Below are 23,425 nucleotides of genomic sequence, written 5' to 3' on the forward strand. Positions count from 1 at the left end.
TAGGGTTCTATTAGGGAGCACTCACATGATGCGGATTTTGTTGCGAAAACCTTCTGCAACTGAAAATCAGTTCCCTTCACCTGAATGGGTCTTGCAGAGCTCACAGTACAGGTGCGCTCCTCTGAACGGCTGATACATCTCCTCACAGTCAGCTGGGCTCTGTCTGTCAGACTATGGGGGTACATCTCCTCGCAGTCAGTCGGGCTCTGTCAGTCAGGATACAGGGGTATATCTCCTCACAATCAGCAGGGCTCTGTCAGTCAGGATACACAGGCACATCTCCTCACAGCTATGGGAGTACATTTCCTCATAGTCAGCTGGGCACTGCCAATCAGGCTAAAGGGGTACATCTCCTCCAGGGTTGCCATCCGTCCAGAAATTTCTGGAGAGTTAGTAAAAATAGCTGGCTTTTTTCCTGTGTCTATGAAAAAAAAATACATTTTACAGCTTACAGTAAATGCTGATGATGAGAATATGCTGATATTAAGCTATAGACATATATTACTTATAATCTTTATTATTCATTATGGTTTTCCAAGGTGTCCGTAAAAATTTTGGCTGTTCATGATTTTGGCATAAATTGTCCAGAAAAACAAAATAAATCTGGTTGGCAACCTTGATCTCCTCACAGTCAGCCAGGCTCTGTCAGTCAGATTACAGGGGGTACATCTCACAGTGAGTTGGGGCTCTGTCAGTCAGACTACGAGGTACATCTCCTCACAGTGAGTTGGGGCTCTGTCACTCAGACTACAGGGTACATCTCCTCACAGTCAGCTGGGCTTTGTCAGTCAGACTATGGGGGCACATCTATCTCCTCCTCACAGTCAGTCGGAGCTCTGTTAGTCCGACTATAAGGTTGTATTAGGGAACACTCACATGATGTGAATTTTGTTGCAAAAACTTTCAGCAACTAAAAATCAGTTCCCTTCACCTGAATGGGTTTTGCAAAAATCCATGTGATTGCTGCCTTAGGCTACATGCACACGACCGTTCTGTTTTTTGCAGTCCGCAAACCGCGGATCCGCAAATAACGGAAGCCGTCCGTGTGCCTTCTGCAATTTGCGGAACGGGCGGCCCATTGTAGAAATGCCTGTTCTTGTCCGCAAAATGGACAAGAATAGAACATGCTATATTTTTTGGGGGGCCATGGAACGGAGCAACGGATGCGGACAGCACACGGAGTGCTGTCCGCATCTTTTGCAGCCCCATTGAAGTGAATGGGTCCGCACCCAAGTCGCAAAAACTGCGGCTCGGATACAGACCCGAAAAACGGTCGTATGCATGAGGCCTTATTCAAATGAAAGGAAATGATTTTCAGTGGTGGAAATTTCTGCAACAAAAGCCGCAGCGTGTGAGTGCACCCTAAGGCTACTTTCACACTTGCGGCAGAGTGATCCGGCAAAACGTATGCCAACTGATGGCATTTGTAAGGCAGATCAGGATACTGATCAGTCTTAAAAATGCTTGATCAGTCAGAAAAATGCATTAAAATGTCGGATCCGTCTTTCTGGTGTCATCCTGAAAAATGGATCCGGCATTTATTTTCTTCACCTTTTTTTTGGTCAGCGCATGTGCAGACTGGAAGGACGGATCCGGCACTAATACATTCCTATGGAAAAAATTGCCAGATTCATGCAAGTCTTCCGTTTTTTTTGGGCCGGAGATAAAACCGTAGCATGCTGCGGTTTTATCTTTTGCCTAATTAGTCAAAAAGACTGAACTGAATTGCTCTCCATTCAGAATGCATGGGGTTAAACTGATCAGTTCTTTTCCGGAACTGAGCCCCTAGGACGGAACTCAGTGCCGGAAAAGAAAAACGCAAGTGTTAAAGTACCCTAATACTTGTGTAGGTGTCTTCCTGGGAGTGACAGGGCGTGTATTCCGTGTAGTCGCCGCACCCTGGACTGTCACCCGGTGGTCCCCCTACAGCCTGTGAGGTGGAGGAGGTGTCGCTGAGGGAGGAGCCGCTCCCGCCCTGAGGTCCGAGCACTGAGCGGCTGATAAGAACATCCAGCTGGCGGCAGAGCCCACAGGACGGGTGCGCTCCCCTGCCCGCCGCTGGTGCCCCCTAACCTCCATGTAGTCAGGTGATACGGTGTGAGGGGACTCCCTACTACTTCTACTCTCCATGTGGTGACGGGCTGAGGCAGCATGGAGAGCAACGGGATGTTCAGCACGGTGCCGGCCGCTGGAGAGCTGGTGGTGAGGGAGCAGGGGGTGCCCGGGGAGCCGCAGGGGAACCCCCCGTGTGTGGCGCCCTCTACTTCTGCCCTGCCGGAGCCCCCGTCTTCAGGGGAAGGAGCCCAGTGGCTGAGTAAGCAGAGGTCCCTGCGGGTCGTGTATGTGCTGAATGACAGCATGAAGGCAGCCATGGGGGGCACCCCGGAATCTGGCGCCCTGCAGTGCCTGCACCGCGCCTGCGAGGGAGAGGGGGCGCAGCTCACCAGCGTCAACTTCGGGGAGCTGGACTTCGGGGAGACGGCGGTGCTGGACACCTTCTATGATGCCGGTGAGTGCAGTCTGCGAGTGCATGCAGTAGTCCAACTCCGCCCCCGCTCCCATTATAGTCAATGGGGACGGACCCGACAGGCTGTTCACACTGCCGCGCGTGTAAGTACGTGTTCACACTGTGCAGGGCAATGTTTGGGTTTTGTGCCACAGCAACAGAAAAAAAATGACTGCAAAGTGTGAGCGAACCCTAATTCTTTGTATAATGCCTCTCAATGTGGGTATACGAAAAAACCTGCAGCGAATCCGACTTCTATAGGCGGACGGCACAGGTGGCGTAAATACTGTGGTGGAAAATCCTCAGGGTTTACAGCAGCGGCAAAGTGGATGAGATTTTAAAAATGTGATCCACGCGCTGCGGAGAGTGTCCGCAAATGAATCCGCACATTACTCGTTAGGCTCCATTCACACGTCCGCAACGTGTTTTGCAGAGCCACGGAGCCGCAAAACGCGGGCAGCGGACCGCACATTGCCGGCACTATAGAATATGCCTATTGTCTGCAATTGCGGACAAGAATAGGACATGTTCTATTTTTTTGGGGAACGGAATTACGGACCCGGAAGTGCGGGCCCGCAATTCCGTATCTGGGCAGCACATCGTGCTGCCCCATAGGAATGAATGGATCCGCAATTCCGTTCCGCAAATTGCAGAACGAAATTGCGGACGTGTGAATGGAGCCTTATCCGGTGAGGATGTCAATCTTAGAGATTTCCAGCACGGATTGCGGTGTATAAGGCCTGATTCACACTTGCGTTGTGACGTTCCAGTTTTGAGATCCAGCAGAGGTTCATTGTCAATGGTGATAAAACTGATTTGATAAATAACGTTAAATTTTATTTTATTTTTTTGACTTGACACAAAACCGCAGAAAGCTACAGTTTTGTGTCCAATCTGCGAAACGGAACAAACCGGTTCCGGCATGAAAATCCATGTAAGGACTCATGCACATGACCGTATGTATCTTGTGGTCCGCAAAACACGGATCCGCAAATAAAAAAAATGTGTGACGTCCATTTTACATCCGTATTTTTTGCAGAGCCATTTTAACAATGCCTGTCATTGTCTGCAAAACTGACAAGAATAGGAGATGTTCCACAAAAAAAAAAAATAGAACAAACTTGCGGATTTACGGATACGGAATGCAAATGGAGTCATTTTTTATGTGGCCCCATTCAAAGTAATGGTTCCGCATATGGGCCTAAAAAACAAACAAAAAAAAAATATGGGAACACAAAAAATAAGTTTGTGTGCATGAGCCCTAAGGCCTCTTTCACACGGGCGTCCCGGATTTGCTCCGGATGCGTCGCGTGTGTATTGTGGGAATCCCGCGTGAGTGCGCACACAATTTCATCCAGTTTTGATTGTGTTGCGTTGTTCAGTTTTTATCGCGCGGGTGCAATGTGTTTTGCACGCGCGTGATAAAAAAACTGACTGTGGTATCCAGACCCGAACCCGGACTTCTTCACAGAATTTCGGATTTGGGATCGGTGTTCTGTTGATTTTATTATTTTTCCCTTATAACATGGTTATAAGGGAAAATAATAGCATTCTTAATGCAGAATGCTTAGTACAATAGGGCTGGAGGGGTTAAAAGAAAATAAATAAATAATGAACTCACCTTATCCACTTGATCGCGCAGCCGGCATCGTCTTCTTTCAGGGCCTGCAAAAGGACCTTTGACGTAATCGTGCTAACCACGTGGTCATCAAAGGTCCTTTTGCAGGTCCTGAAAGAAGACGATGCCGGCTGCGTGATCAAGTGGATGAGGGGAGTTAATTATTATAATTTTTTTTAACCCCTCAATGGACATTTTACTAAGCATTCTGTATTTAGAATGCTATTATTTTCTTTTATAACCATGTTATAAGGGAAAATAATACAGTGAATAGACTTTAATTGGGTCCGGGGTTGCTCATCCCTATCGTCTGCTAGCAACCAAGCATGAAAATCGCACCGCATCCGCACTTGCTTGCGATTTTCACGCAGCCCCATTCATTTCTATGGTGCCTGCGTTGCGTGAAAAACGCAGAATATAGAACATGCTGCGATTTTTCACGCAACTCACAAGTGATGCATGAAAATTTCCTCTCACCTGCACAGCCCCATAAAAATTAATGGGTCCGGATTCAGTGCGGGTGTAATGCGTTCACCTCACCCATTGCACCCGCGCGGAAAACTTGCCCGTGTGAAAGGGGCCTAAGTCAATGGTGCTGGATCAGTTTTTTTTTTTTGTTAGTGAAAAAAACAGATCCTGCACCCATTTACTTGGGGCTTGTTCACATGACCGTTGGTGTCCCGTTCCCGTAATGTGGACTGCATTTGCGGATCCGCAATACACTGCACTGTTCCGTTGTCATTCCACATCACGGTTGCGGACCCATTCATTTCAATGGGTCCGCAAATCCGGAGATGTGGAACGGAAGCACGGAACACCACGGAAGCACTATGGAGTGCTTTCTGGGGTTCCATTCCGTGCCTCCACACTGCAAAAAGATAGAATATGCTCTCTTTTTGCGGAACGGAGGGATCGCGGACCGTCTGCGATCCCCATGCGCCTGCCCCACGGAAGGTGCCTGTGCATTGTGGACCGCAATTTTCGGTCCACCGCACGGGCACGGGCTTCACACTTTCTAGTGAGCGAGCCCTTACAATGATTTTCGTACCGGATCCAGTTTGTTCAGTTTAGATTTAATACGACCTGATCCATCCAAAACGGATGCATCCGGATGTATTAAATGCCACGGATCTGTTTAATTCAGTTTTTCAGATCCTCTGCTGAATCTGAAAGCCAGAACGCAAGTGTGAAACTAGCCTAAGATAAAATCCACAGGTAAGTCATGGACCTACCCTTACATGTACTGTACAGGTTGTGGCCCCTGATGTGGCCACTGAGGGGGACTATTCAATGACTGCAAGCATTTATTTACTGAGGCGTTTAAAGGGGATGTCCAGGTGTTTAAGACTGATGACCTCTCCTCAGATACGATTTGCGGGGTCTGACTCCTGGCAATCAGCTGTATGAAGAGGCTTCAGTGCTACAGTGAGTGCTGTAGCCTCTACACAGCTCACCAAAAACAGCGCCGTCTATTGGATAGTGTCTGTGCTTGGTATTGCAGCCCAGGCCCATTCACTTAAAGGGGTTTACCAAGATCTTTTAACTGATGATCAGGGATGAGCGATCTTGTGTTTTGTGGGCCATAATGGAATTTTATGTATTAAAACCTGAACCCGAACTTGTAAAGCACAAGTTCGCTCATCCCTACTGATTATCTATCCTCAGGACAGGTCATCAGTATCTGATTGGTGGGGGTCCGACATCCGGGACCCCCGCCGGTCAGCTGTTCAAGAAGGCAGTGGTGCTCCTGTGAGTGCCGTGGCCTGCTCCCACCACACCGTACATTGTGTAGCGGCTGTGCTTGGTATTGCGCTCACCCCTGTTCACTTCTAAGGGCCTAGGGAAATCTGAGAGAAGCTGTGAGCCCCGGAGTCTTCTCAAAACAGCTGATCGGCAGGGGTCCTGGGTGTCAGACCCCCACAGATCAGATGCTGATCACCTCTCTGAGTATGAAAACCTAGAACAACCTTCTTAGGGCTCTTTCACACTTGCGTTCTTTTCTTCCGTCGTCGGGGCTCTATGCCGGAAGAATCCTAATCAGTTTTATCCTAATGCGTTCTGAATGGAGAGAAATCCGTTCAGGATGTCTTCAGTTCAGGACCGGAACGTTTTTTGGCCGGAGAAAATACCGCAGCATGCTGCGCTTTTTGCTCTGGCCAAAAATCCTGAACACTTGCCGCAAGGCCGGATCCGGAATGAATGCCCATTGAAAGGCATTAATCCGGATCCGGCCTTAAGCTAAACGTTGTTTCGGCGTATTGCCGGATCCGACGTTTAGCTTTTTCTGAATGGTTACCATGGCTGCCAGGACGCTAAAGTCCTGGCAGCCATGGTAAAGTGTAGTGGGGAGCGGGGGAGCAGTATACTTACCGTCCGTGCGGCTCCCGGGGCGCTCCAGAGTGACGTCAGGGCGCCCCACGCGCATGGATGACGTGATCGCATGGCACGTCATCCATACGCATGGGGCGCTCTGACGTCATTCTGGAGCGCCCCGGGAGCCGCACGGACGGTAAGTATACTGCTCCCCCGCTCCCCACTACTACTATGGCAACCAGGACTTTAATAGCGTCCTGGCTGCCATAGTAACACTGAACGCATTTTGAAGACCGCTCCGTCTTCAAATGCTTTCAGTACACTTGCGTTTAATCTGTTCCTGCGGCGCTATGTTATCCCATTCCTCTATTATTCCTACTAGAATATGAATGAATTCTCAGCAGCTTGCAGTAAGGCCTCCTGCACACGACTGTATCCATATTGCATTCTGCAAATCGTGGATCCAGAAAATATGGATGTGGCCTGTGTACATCCCACAGTTTTCGCAGGACGCACTATAAAAAAGAAATTTTTCTGCAAAACGGACAAGATTAGGACAGGTTGTATAATTTGCGGCCCAGCCCCACAGATGCAGACAGCACACAGATGATATCCGTGTGCTGTCCGTCTATTTTGAGGACCCATAAAAATGAATGGGTCTATGTGCAATCCGTAAAAAAGCGGATAGGATGCAGACCTAAAATACTGTTAGACGCCCAGCTGGACCTGTACTGTAGACTGCTGGCATGTTATTTGTAAACTTCTAGCAGGAATAATAAAGGAATGGCACAACAGAGTCGTAAGAATAGATGCTACAGAGCTGTTATTACATAGGAAATACAAGTGGTAACTAAGGGCTCATGCACATGGCCGTTCTGTATCTGTGATCCGTCCGCGCCACAAATAGAACATGTTCACTCCGTAGTGCTTCCGTGCCTCCATTCCACACCGAATGAATTGATCCGCATCCGTGATGTGGGGTGCACGCGGCCGGTGCACGCATATTGCCGTGTGCATGAGCCCTAAGACTGACATGTCAGGAGAGGGGACAGGTCCTCTTTAAGGGTGCATGAAACCCAAACAATCAAATCCGCACATAAATTTGCACTATTTATATAGTGGTTTTGGTGAGTCTATTTTTTATTTTTTTTTATTCAGTTTCTGGTTCAGATGTTCTGTTTATTTTAATAAACCCATTGAAAAATCCCCTCTACAGAAGGTCTGGCATCACACAAACAATTGACATGTAGCACGTTTCAAAGTCCGCACGGCAGGTCAATTTCTGCATGGAAGAAAAAAAACAATGGGGTCACTTATCAAACCGGTGTAAAGTAGAACTGGCTTAGTTGCCCATAGCAACCAATCAGATTCCACCTTTCATTTGTGACCGCTACTTTGGAAAATTAAAAGGAGAAATCTGATTGGTTGCTATGGGCAACTAAGCCAGTTCTACTTTACACCAGTCTGATAAATGGCCCTACAAGTCTTCATGAGGTCTGTCTAATCTCATACTTATTCATCACCAAACACCTGAGCAATATGGGCTGTGCATAACATTTCTACAGTATGGCTGACATACGGATGTGTTCCGTGTGCGTTCCATATTTTTTGTGGACCCATTGACTTGAATGGGGCCTTGGACTGTGATTTGCGGACAATAATAGGACATGCACTACTTTTTTGCCGAAGGGCCATGTGTACAAACGGAAACAGAATGTGCACGGAGTAACTTCTGTATTTTCTACAGCCCCTTGAAGTGAATGGGTCTACAAAAAAAACGGAATGGAAGCGGAAAGAAAATGCGAAAAGAATCCATGCGAATAAACGTATTCCGCAACTTGTGCAGGTGGGCTAAGATGGCAGGCCATGACAACAGCTCAGCACCCAGCAATTGAATCCCGAGGGGTGAAGGAAGGGGCATTCAGACGGGGGGGTGAAGGAAGGGGCATTCGGACGGACAGAGGGGACCTTCTTCCTCCTTGGCTGCAGCATTGGATAGGTTAAACCTCCAGGATCAGAGTTATCCAGATCAGCTGCCACCACCCGTACACGTATGTGATGGAAGCATGATTTTATTTTTTATTTTTTGCAGTACGGACTGAATCTTGCAGATTGCGGACCCATTGAAGTGAATGGGTCCGCATCCGCAAAATGGCAGCCACATGGCTTCTGCCTGTGCATTGTGGATGACTATTTGTGGCCCACAGGACGCACACGTTTGTCTGCATGAGCCCTAAGGCCATGTTAACACAACCATAAGTGTTTTGTAGTCCCCAAAAAGCGGATCTGCAAAACATGTCTACTGGTCATGTGCACGCTGCATCCCGTGTGCAGACACATTGACTTCATGTTACGGCTAGGTATAGGACATGTCCTGTCTGTCGTGGTGCGGCCGGAGTGCACGGGAGCCGCGCTGCAAAAGATATGACATGTCCTATACTCTGCCTCAACGCAAAACATTTACGGTTGTGTGAATGTAGCCACATATTTTTTATTTATTTTTTGCCCTGTAAATTTCACGACTGAAAATCTGTTTCATTCATTTGAATGGAGAGGCAAGAACATGGATTTCTGCAAGTCCCGTTTAGGCGAACGGAACTGATTTTTCAGTTGCGGAATTTCTGCAAAAAAATCTGTGGCGTGTGACGGCGCCCTAAAAGTCTGGCTTACATTCTGTGTGCTAGCTGACATGAGAGGCTTTCCTGTAGGTGTCTTCACACATGGCAGATTTTGGTGCTGATCTTTCTGCGACTGAAAGTCTGTTCTATTCAGTTGAATAGGGTTTGTAGAAATCCATCTGCTTGCTGCCAAAATTCCAGATGAACAGAACTGGTTTACAGGCGCAAAAAATGTGTGCAACAAAATCTGCGATGTGTGAAGACTACCTTAAGGCCTCATGCACACGGCCGTTGTCTTGGTCCGCTCGGATGCGGACCAATGTACTTCCGCATCCGTTGCTCCGCTCCGTGATCCGCAAAAAAAAATAACTTGAACTATTCTTGTCCGCACTTTGCCGTTCCACAAATTGCCTTTTTCAGTGTTTTGCGGGCTGTTTTTCCCGGATCAGTTTTTTGTAGCGTGTTCTGTTCCGTTTTCCCGTATGGCATATGCAGTAATTACATAGCAAATATTGGGCTAGGCATAACATTTTCAATAGATGGTTTTGCAAAAACGGAACGGATACGGAAGACATACAGAGTACATTCTGTATGTGTTCCGTTTTTCTTGCGGAACCATTGAAATGAATAGTTCCGTATATGGACTGTATACGGAATGGAAAAAACGTTTGTGTGAACGAGCCCTAATATGTATTGTAATGCTCATTGGCAGGGAGGTGATCCTTGTGATGGGGTATTCCAGCTGGGTCAATAAGACTTAACCCCTTAGTGACCACACACATTTTTTATTTATTTTTTTTTTTTTATCGCATTCCAAGAGCTATAACTTTTTTGTTTTTTCATCAATATACTTGTATTTTTTGCAGGACAAGTTATAGTTTTTAATGCACCATTTTTGGTACATGTAACGATTGATTAAAGCCAGTTGTTTAGCTAAAAAACCCTTTTGTTTACGTCAGTAAAAAGTCATATTAGTGGTCACTAAGGGATTGGCCAGTTTCCTATGTTGATGTGTCATGAGGATAGGTCATCAATATCAAATCTGCAGGGGTCTGACTCCCGGCACTGAAGCTCTGCCTCCAATGCACCTAAAGGCTATGTACCCCTTTAGGGGCTATTTGTTTTTTATTAGTACTCATTTTGAGCTCAAAATCTTTTTTTCAGTTAGTCTTTATTAAAAACATGGAATCCCTTTTTGTATACTGCGCTGAGATCCTCTGGTAGCTGTCTGTGGATCTTCTGTCTTTTCCATCCCGTCCTGCCTGGAGCAGACAAACTTCTACTCTCAGACCTAATAAACACTCATTACAGCTCAATCCTTATCTTACTGATAAGACTGTGGCTTAAATAAGTGTTTATGACCTCTCAGTAGTTTAGATATGAGGTTTATTAGATGACCTGCAGAAAGTGAAAGTACCAGTCACACAGTTAGAAAAAAAAGTTAACCCTTTGTGACAGAACGGCTCAATATTTTTTAATAAAGGCCAATTGAAAATACAATTTTTAGGCAAACATGAGTAAAATGCCATCCTAAACAAAAATTGCCTCCAAATGCATACATAGCCTTTACGGAACAGAATCTGGCAGAATGAAACTTCATATTCTCCCTGCTGCAGATACTGTACTACCCTCCCCAGCCACTACCTGGTGCTGTCAGCAGGCTTGCATGGTCAGACCTGCTGACAGATTCCCTTTACAGCTAATGTGGAGTGAACTTGACCTGGTTGTCCTTATAAGCTATTTCTTGCTGCTTATGTAGCACTGAGGTATTTGGCAGCCCTGTTCAGACATTGTCAGCAGTCATATTAGTCCCTGGCCTGAATGGTGCTCACAATCTAATTTCCCTATATTTGATAGTCAGTGAAATGAGGGACCTGAACGCTAGACTACTATTTGAAGTACCTTGAGCAAACCCACGTTGTGCCCCCCTACCTACACATAAGCATGTATATCATGTTAATTCCAGTGACTGCAGGAAGACGGGTCATACTAGAGACAGGCAGTGACAGTCCGAGAAGACTGTATGATACAAAGAGGGGTGCTTTACAAATAACAGTGTATTAGCAGGGTACCTGGGCGGCGTTCACATCTCCATCAGAGATGGTCCGGTATTAATGCAGGCTGCTGGCCAGACAAAAACCTCTGCATGCACCGGTATTGCTCCGTCCGGTCGGTGGAGCACCGGCTGTTCTCTGCCAGAGGTGTGTACGGGGCCCTATAATGCTGTTTCCAACAATTTACTGGCCAAACCCTTAACCACCTCCCGACCGCTGTACGCGCGGATGCGTCCGGGAGGTGGTTGATCTAGTCCTCCTGGACGCATCCGTGCGTCATCTCGCGATAGCCGAGATTTCCTGTGAACGCGCGCACACAGGCGCGCGCGCTCACAGGAACTGAAGGTAAGCGAGTGGATCTCCAGCCTGCCAGTGGCGATCGCTCGCTGGCAGGCTGGAGATGTGATTTTTTTTTTAACCCCTAACAGGTATATTAGACGCTGTTTTGATAACAGCGTCTAATATACCTGCTACCTGGTCCTCTGGTGGTCCCTTTTGTTTGGATCGACCACCAGAGGACACAGGCAGCTCTGTAAAGTACCACAAAACACTACACTACACCCCCCCGTGACTTATTAACCCTTTATTAACCACTGATCACCCCATATAGACTCCCTGATCACCCCCCTGTAAGGCTCCATTCAGAGGTCCGTATGATTTTTACGGATCCATGGATACATGGATCGGATCCGCAAAACACATGCGGACGTCTGAATGGAGCCTTACAGGGGGGTGATCAATGACAAGGGGGTGATCACGCATATAGACTTCCTGATCACTTCCCTGTCATTGATCACCCCCCTGTAAGGCTCTATTCAGACGTCCGTATGATTTTTACGGATCCACTGATACATGGATCGGATCCGCAAAACGCATGCGGACCTCTGAATGGAGCCTTACAGGGGGGTGATCAATGACAGGGGGGTGATCACCCCATATAGACTCCCTGATCACCCCCCTGTCATTGATCACCCCCTGTAAGGCTCCATTCAGACATTTTTTGGGGCCCAAGTTAGTGGAAATTTTTTGTTTGTTTTTGTTTTTTCTTACTAAGTCTCATATTCCACTAACTTGTGTCAAAAAATAAAATCTCACATGAACTCACCATACCCCTCACGGAATCCAAATGCGTAACATTTTTTAGACATTTATATTCCAGACTTCTTCTCACGCTTTAGGGCCCTAAAATGCCAGGGCAGTATAAATACCCCACATGTGACCCCATTTCGGAAAGAAGACACCCCAAGGTATTCCGTGAGGGGCATATTGAGTCCATGAAAGATTTAAATTTTTGTCCCAAGTTAGCGGAAAGGGAGACTTTGTGAGAAAATACAAAAAAAAACAATTTCCGCTAACTTGTGCCAAAAAAAAAAAAAATTCTAGGAACTCTCCATGCCCCTCACGGAATACCTTGGGGTGTCTTCTTTCCAAAATGGGGTCACATGTGGGGCATTTATACTGCCCAGGCATGTTAGGGGCCCGAAAGCGTGAGAAGAAGTCTGGGATCCAAATGTCTAAAAATGCCCTCCTAAAAGGAATTTGGGCACCTTTGCGCATCTAGGCTGCAAAAAAGTGTCACACATCTGGTATCGCCGTACTCAGGAGAAGTTGGGGAATGTGTTTTGGGGTGTCATTTTACATATACCCATGCTGGGTGAGATAAATATCTTGGTCAAATGCCAACTTTGTATAAAAAAAATGGGAAAGTTGTCTTTTGCCAAGATATTTCTCTCACCCAGCATGGGTATATGTAAAATGACACCCCAAAACACATTCCCCAACTTCTCCTGAGTACGGCAATACCAGATGTGTGACACTTTTTTGCAGCCTAGGTGGGCAAAGGGGCACACATTCCAAAGAGCACCTTTGGGATTTCGCAGGCCATTTTTTACACATTTTGATTGCAAACTACTTCTCACACATAAATTGCCAGGGCAGTATAACTACGCCACAAGTGACCCCATTTTGGAAAGAAGACACCCCAAGGTATTCCGTGAGGGGCATGGCGAGTTCCTAGAGTTTTTTTATTTTTTGTCGCAAGTTAGTGGAATATGAGACTTTGTAAGGAAAAAAAATAAAATAATAATTTTCCGCTAACTTGTGACAAAAAATAAAAAGTTCTATGAACTCACTATGCCCATCAGCGAATACCTTAGGGTGTCTACTTTCCGAAATGGGGTAATTTGTGGGGTTTTTCTACTGTCTGGGCATTGTAGAACCTCAGGAAACATGACAGGTGCTCAGAAAGTCAGAGCTGCTTCAAAAAGCGGAAATTCACATTTTTGTACCATAGTTTGTAAACGCTATAACTTTTACCCAAACCATTTTCTTTTTTTGCCCAAACATTTTTTTTTTTTATCAAAGACATGTAGAACAATAAATTTAGTGAAAAATTTATTTACAGCTGAAAGTGAAAAATGTCATTTTTTTTTTGCAAAAAAATCGTTAAATTTCGATTAATAACAAAAAAAGTAAAAATGTCAGCAGCAATAAAATACCACCAAATGAAAGCTCTATTAGTGTGAAGAAAAGGAGGTAAAATTCATTTGGGTGGTAAGTTGCATGACCGAGCAATAAACGGTGAAAGTAGTGTAGTGCAGAAGTGTAAAAAGTGGCCTGGTCATTAAGGGGGTTTTAGCTAGCGGGGTTGAAGTGGTTAAAGGGGTCATCTCATTATACCAACTTATCACCTATCCGCAGAACGCAGGGCCCGGACTGATCACAGGAACGGAGACATGTTTTCTCCCCCTTGAATGGAGCACTGGATACGCATGTGCACTGATCAGACACTTATGGGGGTCAGTTATCAAATTGGTGTAAAGTAGAACTGGCTTAGTTGCACATAGCAACCAATCAGATAACACCTTTCATTTTTGACTGCTCCTTTGGAAAATTAAAGGTGGAATCTGATTGGTTGCTATGGGCAACTAAGCCAGTTCTACTTTACACCAGTTTGATAAATGACCCCATTATTCTCTATCTTGTGGATAAGGGGATAAGCTGTTTCTAGTGAAACAACCCTTTTCGACTCCTGTCAGACAGGGGAGCGAAGAATTGGGTATGTTTAAATATGAGTATGCCCTATCCTCCTTTCCCTTGCCATCTGAACTGAGGGATGGTGGGGACACGTTGCCAGTCTACCCCGAGCATACTGCTCTTATTCCTGGATTCATTTCTACATTCTGCCACTTTTCTGTATCTTTTCTTCATCTGTGGATAAAGATCTACTGTACATAAGTGTATTTTCTGCATCAATTAATCATTTAGTAATTTACACACCAGGCTAACCAAGCATATTTATGGTAACTTCAGATTATGCCGAGGTTTATTCCGATCATTATTGTTTGGGATTCAGTGCCCATGTCACTACTCTGCCATGATGCTGAGCCAGAGATTTTTCAAATCTGACTCTGACACAGATGTGAACGGAGCCTTAGTGGTTTCTGTTGTGGCATCCGCCATTTTGCTGGGAAGAATACAACTGCTGCTGCGTTATTCTTCTTGCCAGATATGACAGAATCTGCAGCCAGCGAAACTAGCCGAGCCCTGTACTCTCCTGTCTGCACCCGTCCCAGAGACTTTGACTGAAGTGGCCCTGTACAAATTCACGCTGGTGCTGGTTCTCCAGAGATGTGTGAAGGGAGAGGGGGTCCTCTTTAGAAAGCCCCATTTCATAAGGTGCGCTTTCAATGGCAATGCAAGACTTTGATATTTGTCTCTTCTGCACAAGTTATTACTTTTTAAGGGCTCATGCACAGCGCCGAAAATAACTGATCCCGGCCATGTGCATGCTGCTGTTTTCTTATTTCATCATTAACCTTGTCTGCATAACAGACAAGAATAGGACATGCTCTATCTTTTTTGTGGGTTAACGGAACGGACATGTGGATAGCACACAGGGTCTGTTCGCTCATTTTGCGACCCCATTGAAATTAATGCAGACCAAACATATGGTGTGGGCATGAGCCCTTACTTGGGTTCACGAGGCAATCCCTTATAAGCTAAATACATTGGTCTGCTGGCCACTTACCTTTCAGAGGTTTGTCCAGGCTGGGTATAATTGTATTCACCTCACAGCTATTCGGGAAAAATGTTTTTTTTTTTTTTTACATTACAAATTAATTTATGAAGTTATTGCACAAAGTCTCATCGGAGCCAATACATTCTAAGTCTACTTTCACACTTGCGGCAGAGAGATCCGGCAAACAGTTCCGTCGCCGGAACTGCCGGCCGGACCAGGCAAAATGTATGCCAACTGATGGCATTAGTAAGACTGATTAGGCATTTTTAAGACTGATAAGGATCCTGATCCGTCTAAAAAATGCATTGAAATGCCAGATCAGTCTTTCTAGTGTCATCCGGCAAAACGGATCCGGCATTTATTTATTTTTATTTTTTTTAATTTATTTTTTCAGTCTGCGCATGTGCAGACCGGAAGGACGGATCCGGTATTCTGAATGCTGAATCCGGCACTAATACATTCCTATGGCAAAAAATGCCGGCATTCAGGCAAGTCTTCAGTTTTTTTCGCCGGAGATAAAACCGCAGCATGCTACGGTTTTATCTTTTGCCTGATCAGTCAAAACGACTGAACTGAAGACCTCCCGATGCATCCTGAACGGATTACTCTCCATTCAGAATGCATGGGGATATGCCTGATCAGTTCTTTTCCGGTATAGGGCCCCTGTGACGGAATTCTATGCCGGAAAAGAAAAACGCAAGTGTGAAAGTACCCTAATGCTGTACGGAGCTCCTGTATTGAGATCCGTCATAGGGTCTCAATACCGGAGAAAAACGCTTCAGTTTTCTCCCCATTCATTCTCAACGGGGACAGAATGGAACTGAACAGAACGGAATGCTCCATAATACATTCTGTTCCATTCTCATACCGGAGAGCAAACCGCAGCATGCTGCAGTCTTCTTTCCGTCATGGGATGCAGAGCAAGACGTCAAGACCCACAATGGATCAGTTTTCTCTGACAAAATCTGACACAATAGAAAATGGATCCGTTCCCCTTTGACTTTCAATGGCGTTCATGACGAATCCGTCTTGGCAACGTTAAAGATAATACAACCTGATACAATCTTTAACATTGCCAAGACGGATCCGTCATGAACGCCATTGAAAGTCAATTGGGGGATGGATCAGTTTTCTATTGTGGCAGAGAAAACAGATCCGTCCCCAATGTCTTGCATTGTGGGTCATGATGGATTCGTCTTGCTCCGTATCCCAGGGCGGAAAGCAAACCTCAGCATGCTGTATGAGAACGGAACGGAATGCATTTTGGAGCATTCCATTCTGCTCAGTTACGTTTTGTCCCCGTTCACAATAAATGGGGACAACATCGAAACCGAATCAAAATTTTGGTATCGTGACAACGCTACGCCAGTCAGATCGGCATAGGGTTGTTTTGATACAAAAATTTTGATTTGCTTTCAACACCAAAAAAAAAACGCGTGCATTTTGCATTTTATGAAACGTTCGGCCCATAAGGCTGGGTTCACACAGGCGTGACGGATTGGCTCAGGATGCGTTCAGTGAAACTCACACTATTTTGCAAGCAAGTTCTGTCAGTTTTGTCTGCGATTGCGTTTAGTTCCGTTTTTTTCCACGCGGGTGCAATGCGTTTTGATGCGTTTTTCACGCACGTGATAAAAAACTGAAGGTTTACAAACAACATCTCTTAGCAACCGTCAGTGAAAAACGCATCGCACCCGCACTTGCTTGCGGATGCAATGCATTTTTCACGCAGCCCCATTCACTTCTATGGGGCCAGGGCTGCGTGAAAAACGCAGAATATAGAACATGCTGCGATTTTCACGCAACGCAGAACTGATGCGTGAAAAACAACGCTCATGTACACAGACCCATTGAAATGAATGGGTCAGGATTCAGTGCGGGTGCAATGCGTTCACCTCCCGCATTGCACCTGTGCGGAAATCTTGTCCGTGTGAACTCAGCCTAATAGAATAGTCCTATCCTATTTTTGAGGTGACTATGTGACTAGTCTGGCAAATGCTCACCGCATAGGAGATATTTTTTTTAAATAATTTAATAGTTTGGACAGCGCTATTTAATATGTTTATGTATTTATTGTTTATATTTTATATGTAAAATTGGGAAATAGGGGATTTAAACTTAATATTTTAGGCTACTTTCACACTTGCGGCAGTGTGATCCGGCGTGCAGTTCCGTCGTCGGAACTGGCTGCCGGATCCGCCGATCTGCCGCTGACTGAAAGCATTTGTGAGACGGGTACGGATGCGGATCCGTCTCACAAATGCATTGCATTTGGCCTATCCCCATGCATTCTGAATGGAGAGCAATCCGTTCAGGATGCATCAGGATGTCTTCAGTTCAGTCATTTTGACTGATCAGGCAAAAGATAAAACCTCAGCATGCTAAAGTTTTATCTCCGGCGAAAAAAACTGAAGATTTGCCTGAATGCCGGATCCGGCATTTTTCCCCCATAGGAATGTATTAGTGCCAGATCTGGCATTCAGAATACCGGAATGCACCCGCACTAAATCCGGACCCATTCACTTCTATGGGTCTGCGCACGTGAGTGGTGATTTTCACACATCTTTTGTGCGTTACGTGAAAATCGCAGCATGCTCTATGTTTTGCGTTTTCACGCAACGCAGCCCCATAGAAGTTAATTGGGCTGCGTGAAAATTGCAAGCATCCCCAAGCAAGTGCGGATGCAGTGCAATTTTCACGCATGGTTGCTAGGATAAAAGTCTATTCACTGTATTATTTTCCCTTATAACATGGTTATAAGGGAAAATAATAGCATTCTTTAATACAGAATGCTTAGTAGAAGGTCAATATAATAAACATTGGTGGCGCAGTGTGCCCCCCCAATATAATAAACATTGGTGGCGCAGTGTGCCCCCCCAATATAATAAACATTGGTGGCGCAGTGTGCCCCCCCAATATAATAAACATTGGTGGCGCAGTGTGCCCCCCCAATATAATAAACATTGGTGGCGCAGTGTGCCCCCCCAATATAATAAACATTGGTGGCGCAGTGTGCCCCCCCAATATAATAAACATTGGTGGCGCAGTGTGCCCCCCCTCAATATAATAAACATTGGTGGCGCAGTGCGCCCCCCCCCTCAATACTCAATATAATAAACATTAGTGGCGCAGTGGGCAGTGTCAATGAGGGCTAAAAAATAATTAACTCGCCTCCTCCAATTGATCGTCTCCTGTTCTTTCTTCAGGACCTGTCAAAGGACCTGTGGTGACATCACTGTGCTAGTCACATGATCCATCACTATGGTAATGGACCATGTGATGAGCTGAGTGACATCACCACAGGTCCTAAAGAAAGAACAGGAGACCGGCAGCTACGCGATCAATTAGAGGAGGGGAGTTAAACAAAAAAATGTAATATTTTTTTTTTTTTTTTTTTTAACCCTCATTGGCATTTCCTACTGTGCCACCAACGTTTCTTATACTGGGGGGGGGGGCGCACTGTGCCACCAACGTTTCTTATACTTGGGGGGCGCACTGTGCCACCAACGTTTCTTGGTGCGATCAGCGGCAGTTAACCCTTCAGGTGCGGTCCCTGTCACAGAGGTCGGGTGCCGGCTATTTGATTCCATTCACAGATCACTCCTACTGAAGACTTGTAGAGCTGCATTGGGAGGGTGGGCTTCGTAGCGTAAGTGTATCGCATATGGCAGCTTGAAAGTTTCTGAGAAACTATATGGGTGTGGGAAAGTCGCCTCCTGTAATTTTACTCTGTAACAATAGGCATTTATTCCCATGACCTGGGAAACGCCAGACTACAACAATTCTGCCGCTATAGAAGACGCTTACAGACTCTGCATGGTTTGAATCAGTCTTTTGTGTTTTTATAATATCCACTTTCACCGTTGGGAACTTAAATTCCATATTTTACAGGATTTTTGTAATAAAAGTTATGACTGGAATTATGTCTAAAGCGAGGTGTCATTTTGTAATAAAATGTCCCTCTTTGCCTCAGGAACATCCTTCTGACCCGCTGTGATGCCGAGGAGGCATGTGTTGTGTTGATGAATCAGCGGGCACTCTATTTATTACTTGTGGTTGCCCATTCTAGTGGTGCACACCCCGTCCCTGGCTCTATGCCTTGTTTTGTATGTTTTTGTTATTATTGTGTGTGACCCCAGATTTGACTGACTGCGATCTGTTTGATTTCCCCTGTACCTAGATTTCTAGTCACTATGTATATTTATCATGGCATGTTTTCTGGCTATGTACAGTATTTGGTATAGGATTACGCCCTTGTTTCATCTTCCACAGTTTTTCCCTGTGGCGCTGTATCTTCCTGTACGGTTTTGACTCTGTTGGTCACAAGACATTATTTGCTCCCTTACCAAACCCATTCTTAGCTCCTCTATATGCTATACAGCATGGCACAATTTGTTCTCATGGATAATATCTGGAGGATAACGGATGTACAGTCGTGGCCAAAAGTTTTGAGAATGACACAAATTTTAGTTTTCACAAAGTTTGCTGCTAAACTGCTTTTAGATCTTTGTTTCAGTTGTTTCTGTGATGTAGTGAAATATAATTACACGCACTTCATACGTTTCAAAGGCTTTTATCGACAATTACATGACATTTATGCAAAGAGTCAGTATTTGCAGTGTTGGCTCTTCTTTTTCAGGACCTCTGCAATTCGACTGGGCATGCTCTCAATCAACTTCTGGGCCAATTCCTGACTGATAGCAACCCATTCTTTCATAATCACTTCTTGGAGTTTGTCAGAATTAGTGGGTTTTTGTTTGTCCACCTGCCTCTTGAGGATTGACCACAAGTTCTTAATGGGATTAAGATCTGGGGAGTTTCCAGGCCATGGACCCAAAATGTAAACATTTTGGTCCCTGAGCCACTTAGTAATCACTTTTGCCTTATGGCACGGTGCTCCATCGTGCTGGAAAATGCATTGTTCTTCACCAAACTGTTGTTGGAAGAAGTTGCTGTTGGAGGGTGTTTTGGTACCATTCTTTATTCATGGCTGTGTTTTTGGGCAAAATTGTGAGTGAGCCCACTCCCTTGGATGAGAAGCAACCCCACACATGAATGGTCTCGGGATGCTTTACTGTTGGCATGACACAGGACTGATGGTAGCGCTCACCTTTTCTTCTCCGGACAAGCCTTTTTCCTGATGCCCCAAACAATCGGAAAGAGGCTTCATCGGAGAATATGACTTTGCCCCAGTCCTCAGCAGTCCATTCACCATATTTTCTGCAGAAGATCAATCTGTCCCCGATGGGTTTTTTAGAGAGAAGTGGCTTCTTTGCTGCCCTTCTTGACACCAGGCCATCTTCCAAAAGTCTTCGCCTCACTGTGCGTGCAGATGCGCTCACACCTGCCTGCTGCCATTCCTGAGCAAGCTCTGCACTGGTGGAACTCCGATCCCGCAACTGAATCCTCTTTAGGAGACTATCCTGGCGCTTGCTGGACTTTCTTGGACACCCTGAAGCCTTCTTAACAAGTTGAAGTTCTTTCCTTGAAGTTCTTGATGATCCTATAAATTGTTGATTGAGGTGCAATCTTAGTAGCCCAATATCCTTGCCTGTGAAGCCATTTTTATGCAACGCAATGTTGGCTGCACACGTTTCTTTGCAGGTCACCATGGTTAATAATAATGATTTCAAGCTTCACCCTCCTTTTAACAGGTCAAGTCTGCCATTTTAACCCAATCAGCCTGACATAATGATCTCTAGCCTTGTGCTCATCAACATTCTCACCTGAGTTAACAAGACGATTGCTGAAATGATCTCAGCAAGTCCTTTAATGACCGCAATGAAATGCAGTGGAAAGTTTTTTGGGGGATCAAGTTAATTTTCATGGCAAAGAAGGACTATGCAATTCATCTGATCACTCTTCATAACATTCTGGAGTATATGCAAATTGCTATTATAAAAACTTAAGCAGCAACTTTTCCAATATTTATGTAATTCTCAAAACTTTTGGCCACGACTGTATAGCCTGTGTCCATAGGAGTGTAAGGGAACCGTGTTGTGCGTCCATGAATGCATAATACAGGTGGATGCACCACATGGTTTCCATACACTCCTGTGGACCATGTATGTGCTGCTGCGCTCAACCCATATTTTGGGATATGGGTATGTATTTCAGGAAATGTGGATACTTTTCTTCATATTGTTGCAGCTCTCGTGAATTATTTTTTTTATTTTTTATTATTATAAAACTGCCTTTGTCTACTTACTGTATTTTCTGTATTGTGCAACTGGCCGTGTATTTATAGCTCTACTTAGAAGCTAGCAGGTGCTTAAAGGGGTTCCTCAAAACAGGCCATAAATATCTGAACAGTGGGTGTCTGAATCTTTGAACCCCCCCATCAGCTGTTAGAAGGGGCCACAATGCTTGGCCAGGTATACCAATATATGGCGCTGTACTTGGTATACTGTGAGGAGGCCCAGCTAAGTGACCCCGAGGTCTGACATCGATGACCTCTCCTGTAGTTAATTCTGCACATCATCCAGCAGAGGAGTGCAGTCTGTTTGTACAAGGCTTCCTTTCTCCTTTTCCTTACATGGGCTCAAAGACTGCATAGATACTGCAGGTGGTTTTTGTTCTATTTTGCTTGCATTTTCTGTTTGCAGTGGGTAATCAATGGAATATTGTACATAGTATCAGCCAGGAATCTCTCTGCCTCTTATTGGAGCACATATCCGGTCACCAGCCCCTGTTTTGCAGCCTGGATTAGATGGGATGAAGCAATGCTGCCCTGGCACAAATTTAGGTGACACAGTGCATTCTTCATTCGTTGTTTCTATTCACTCATCCTGCACAAGTCTTATGTTATCTTGTCTCTTCTATTTCCATGATAAAAAAAGAGACAACAGGTTGTTGACCATACGAAGCACAGACCTGAGGAGGACTGCTTCCGTAAAGCATACACATGGCTTCCACCTTTCTTTCTATGGCACTTTGATTCAAACTTGTGAGTCTACTACTATCTCTAGTGACATGGCTGTTTTAGGCTACATGCACCTGATCGTATGTGTTTTGCCATCCGTGTTGTTTTTTTTAAATTTTTTTGCGGATCCATTGTAACAATGCCTAAAACGGACAAGAATAGGACATGTTCTATATTTAATATTTTTTTTTTCTTTTTTTTTTTTTTTTGCGGGGCTACGGAACGGGCATACTGATGCGGACAGCACACGGTGTGCTGTCCGCATTTTTTGCGGACCCGTTGAAATGAATGGGTCCGCATCCTATCCGCAAAAAAACCCCAGAACTGACACGAAAACAAACAACGTTCGTGTGCATGTAGCCTTCCTTTTATTCCCCATAAAATAGCGATTCTGAAGCATCATTTCTTAGAACTCTACATTGTTCTGTTCCTTTTATTCCTCCTGGAAGCTCATGAATAAATTGACAACTGCCTCTTGTCCATAAGGTGTGTCTTCTTTACCATCTGGCATGGTCTGATCATGAGCAATATATTATGGAGAATACAGGTAAAACAGACCTGTCGGGAGAGCTGACTGATTTTCTTTAATCAAGAGACCCAGGTTTTTATAAAAATGAGTGCGAGAATAGGTTATTTTATGCACCTATATAGCCGTATTATTTTCCGCAGCACTTTACAGACATTAGTATCCAACTGTCCCCGCTGGGGCTCACAATCTAAGATCAGTATGTCTTTGGAATGTGGGAGGAAACCAGAGAACCCGGAGAAAACCCACGCAGACACGGGGAGAACATACAAACTCCATGCAGATGTTGTCCTTGGTCGGATTTGAACCTAGGACCCCAGCGCTGCAAGGCATCAGTACTAACCACTGAGCCACCATGCTGCGCATGAAAGGGATGTGGCAAATTAAAGGGCTTGTCTCATCTTGGACATTTTGGGGGATATTCTCCCAATGTCTGATAGGTGCAGGTCCAGCCATCTGGGACCTGCACCTATACTTAGAATGGTGCCCGCAAAGTGCTGGAGGGTGCACCATGCATGCACGACCACCCTATATATTCATTTTTTTAACCTCTACCTAAAGCCACATTTTACAAAGCATTTTGTATTAAGAATGCTATTATTTTCCCTTATTAATAACCATGTTATAAGGGAAAATAATAAAAATTACCCAAACTCGAACTTCAGTGAAGAAGTTCGGGTCTGGGTACCACAATCGGTTTTTTGTCATGCACGTGCAAAATGCATTGCACTCGCACGGAAAAAAACTGATCAACGCAATGCAATCGCAGTCAAAACTGACTGCAATTGTGTACCTACTCGCACGATTTTCCCTGATCGCAGACGCAACGCATCTGGACCTAATCCGG

At 45.2% G+C, this 23,425-nt stretch overlaps 1 protein-coding gene across 1 annotated transcript in view; it reads left to right on the forward strand.

Moving 5' to 3' along the window:
* Positions 1 to 1,979: 1,979 nt before the first annotated feature.
* MAP3K15 (mitogen-activated protein kinase kinase kinase 15) overlaps positions 1,980 to 23,425 on the forward strand; it is a 180,413-nt gene continuing 158,967 nt past the window's right edge. The window contains exon 1 of the mRNA XM_044283982.1: positions 1,980 to 2,509. Within this exon, the coding sequence (XP_044139917.1) occupies positions 2,152 to 2,509 (358 nt within the window). The 5' untranslated portion in view covers positions 1,980 to 2,151. The remainder of the gene's footprint in view (positions 2,510 to 23,425) is intronic.

The sequence above is a fragment of the Bufo gargarizans genome, chromosome 3 (genome assembly GCF_014858855.1).
Source record: "Bufo gargarizans isolate SCDJY-AF-19 chromosome 3, ASM1485885v1, whole genome shotgun sequence".
NCBI lineage: Eukaryota > Metazoa > Chordata > Amphibia > Anura > Bufonidae > Bufo > Bufo gargarizans.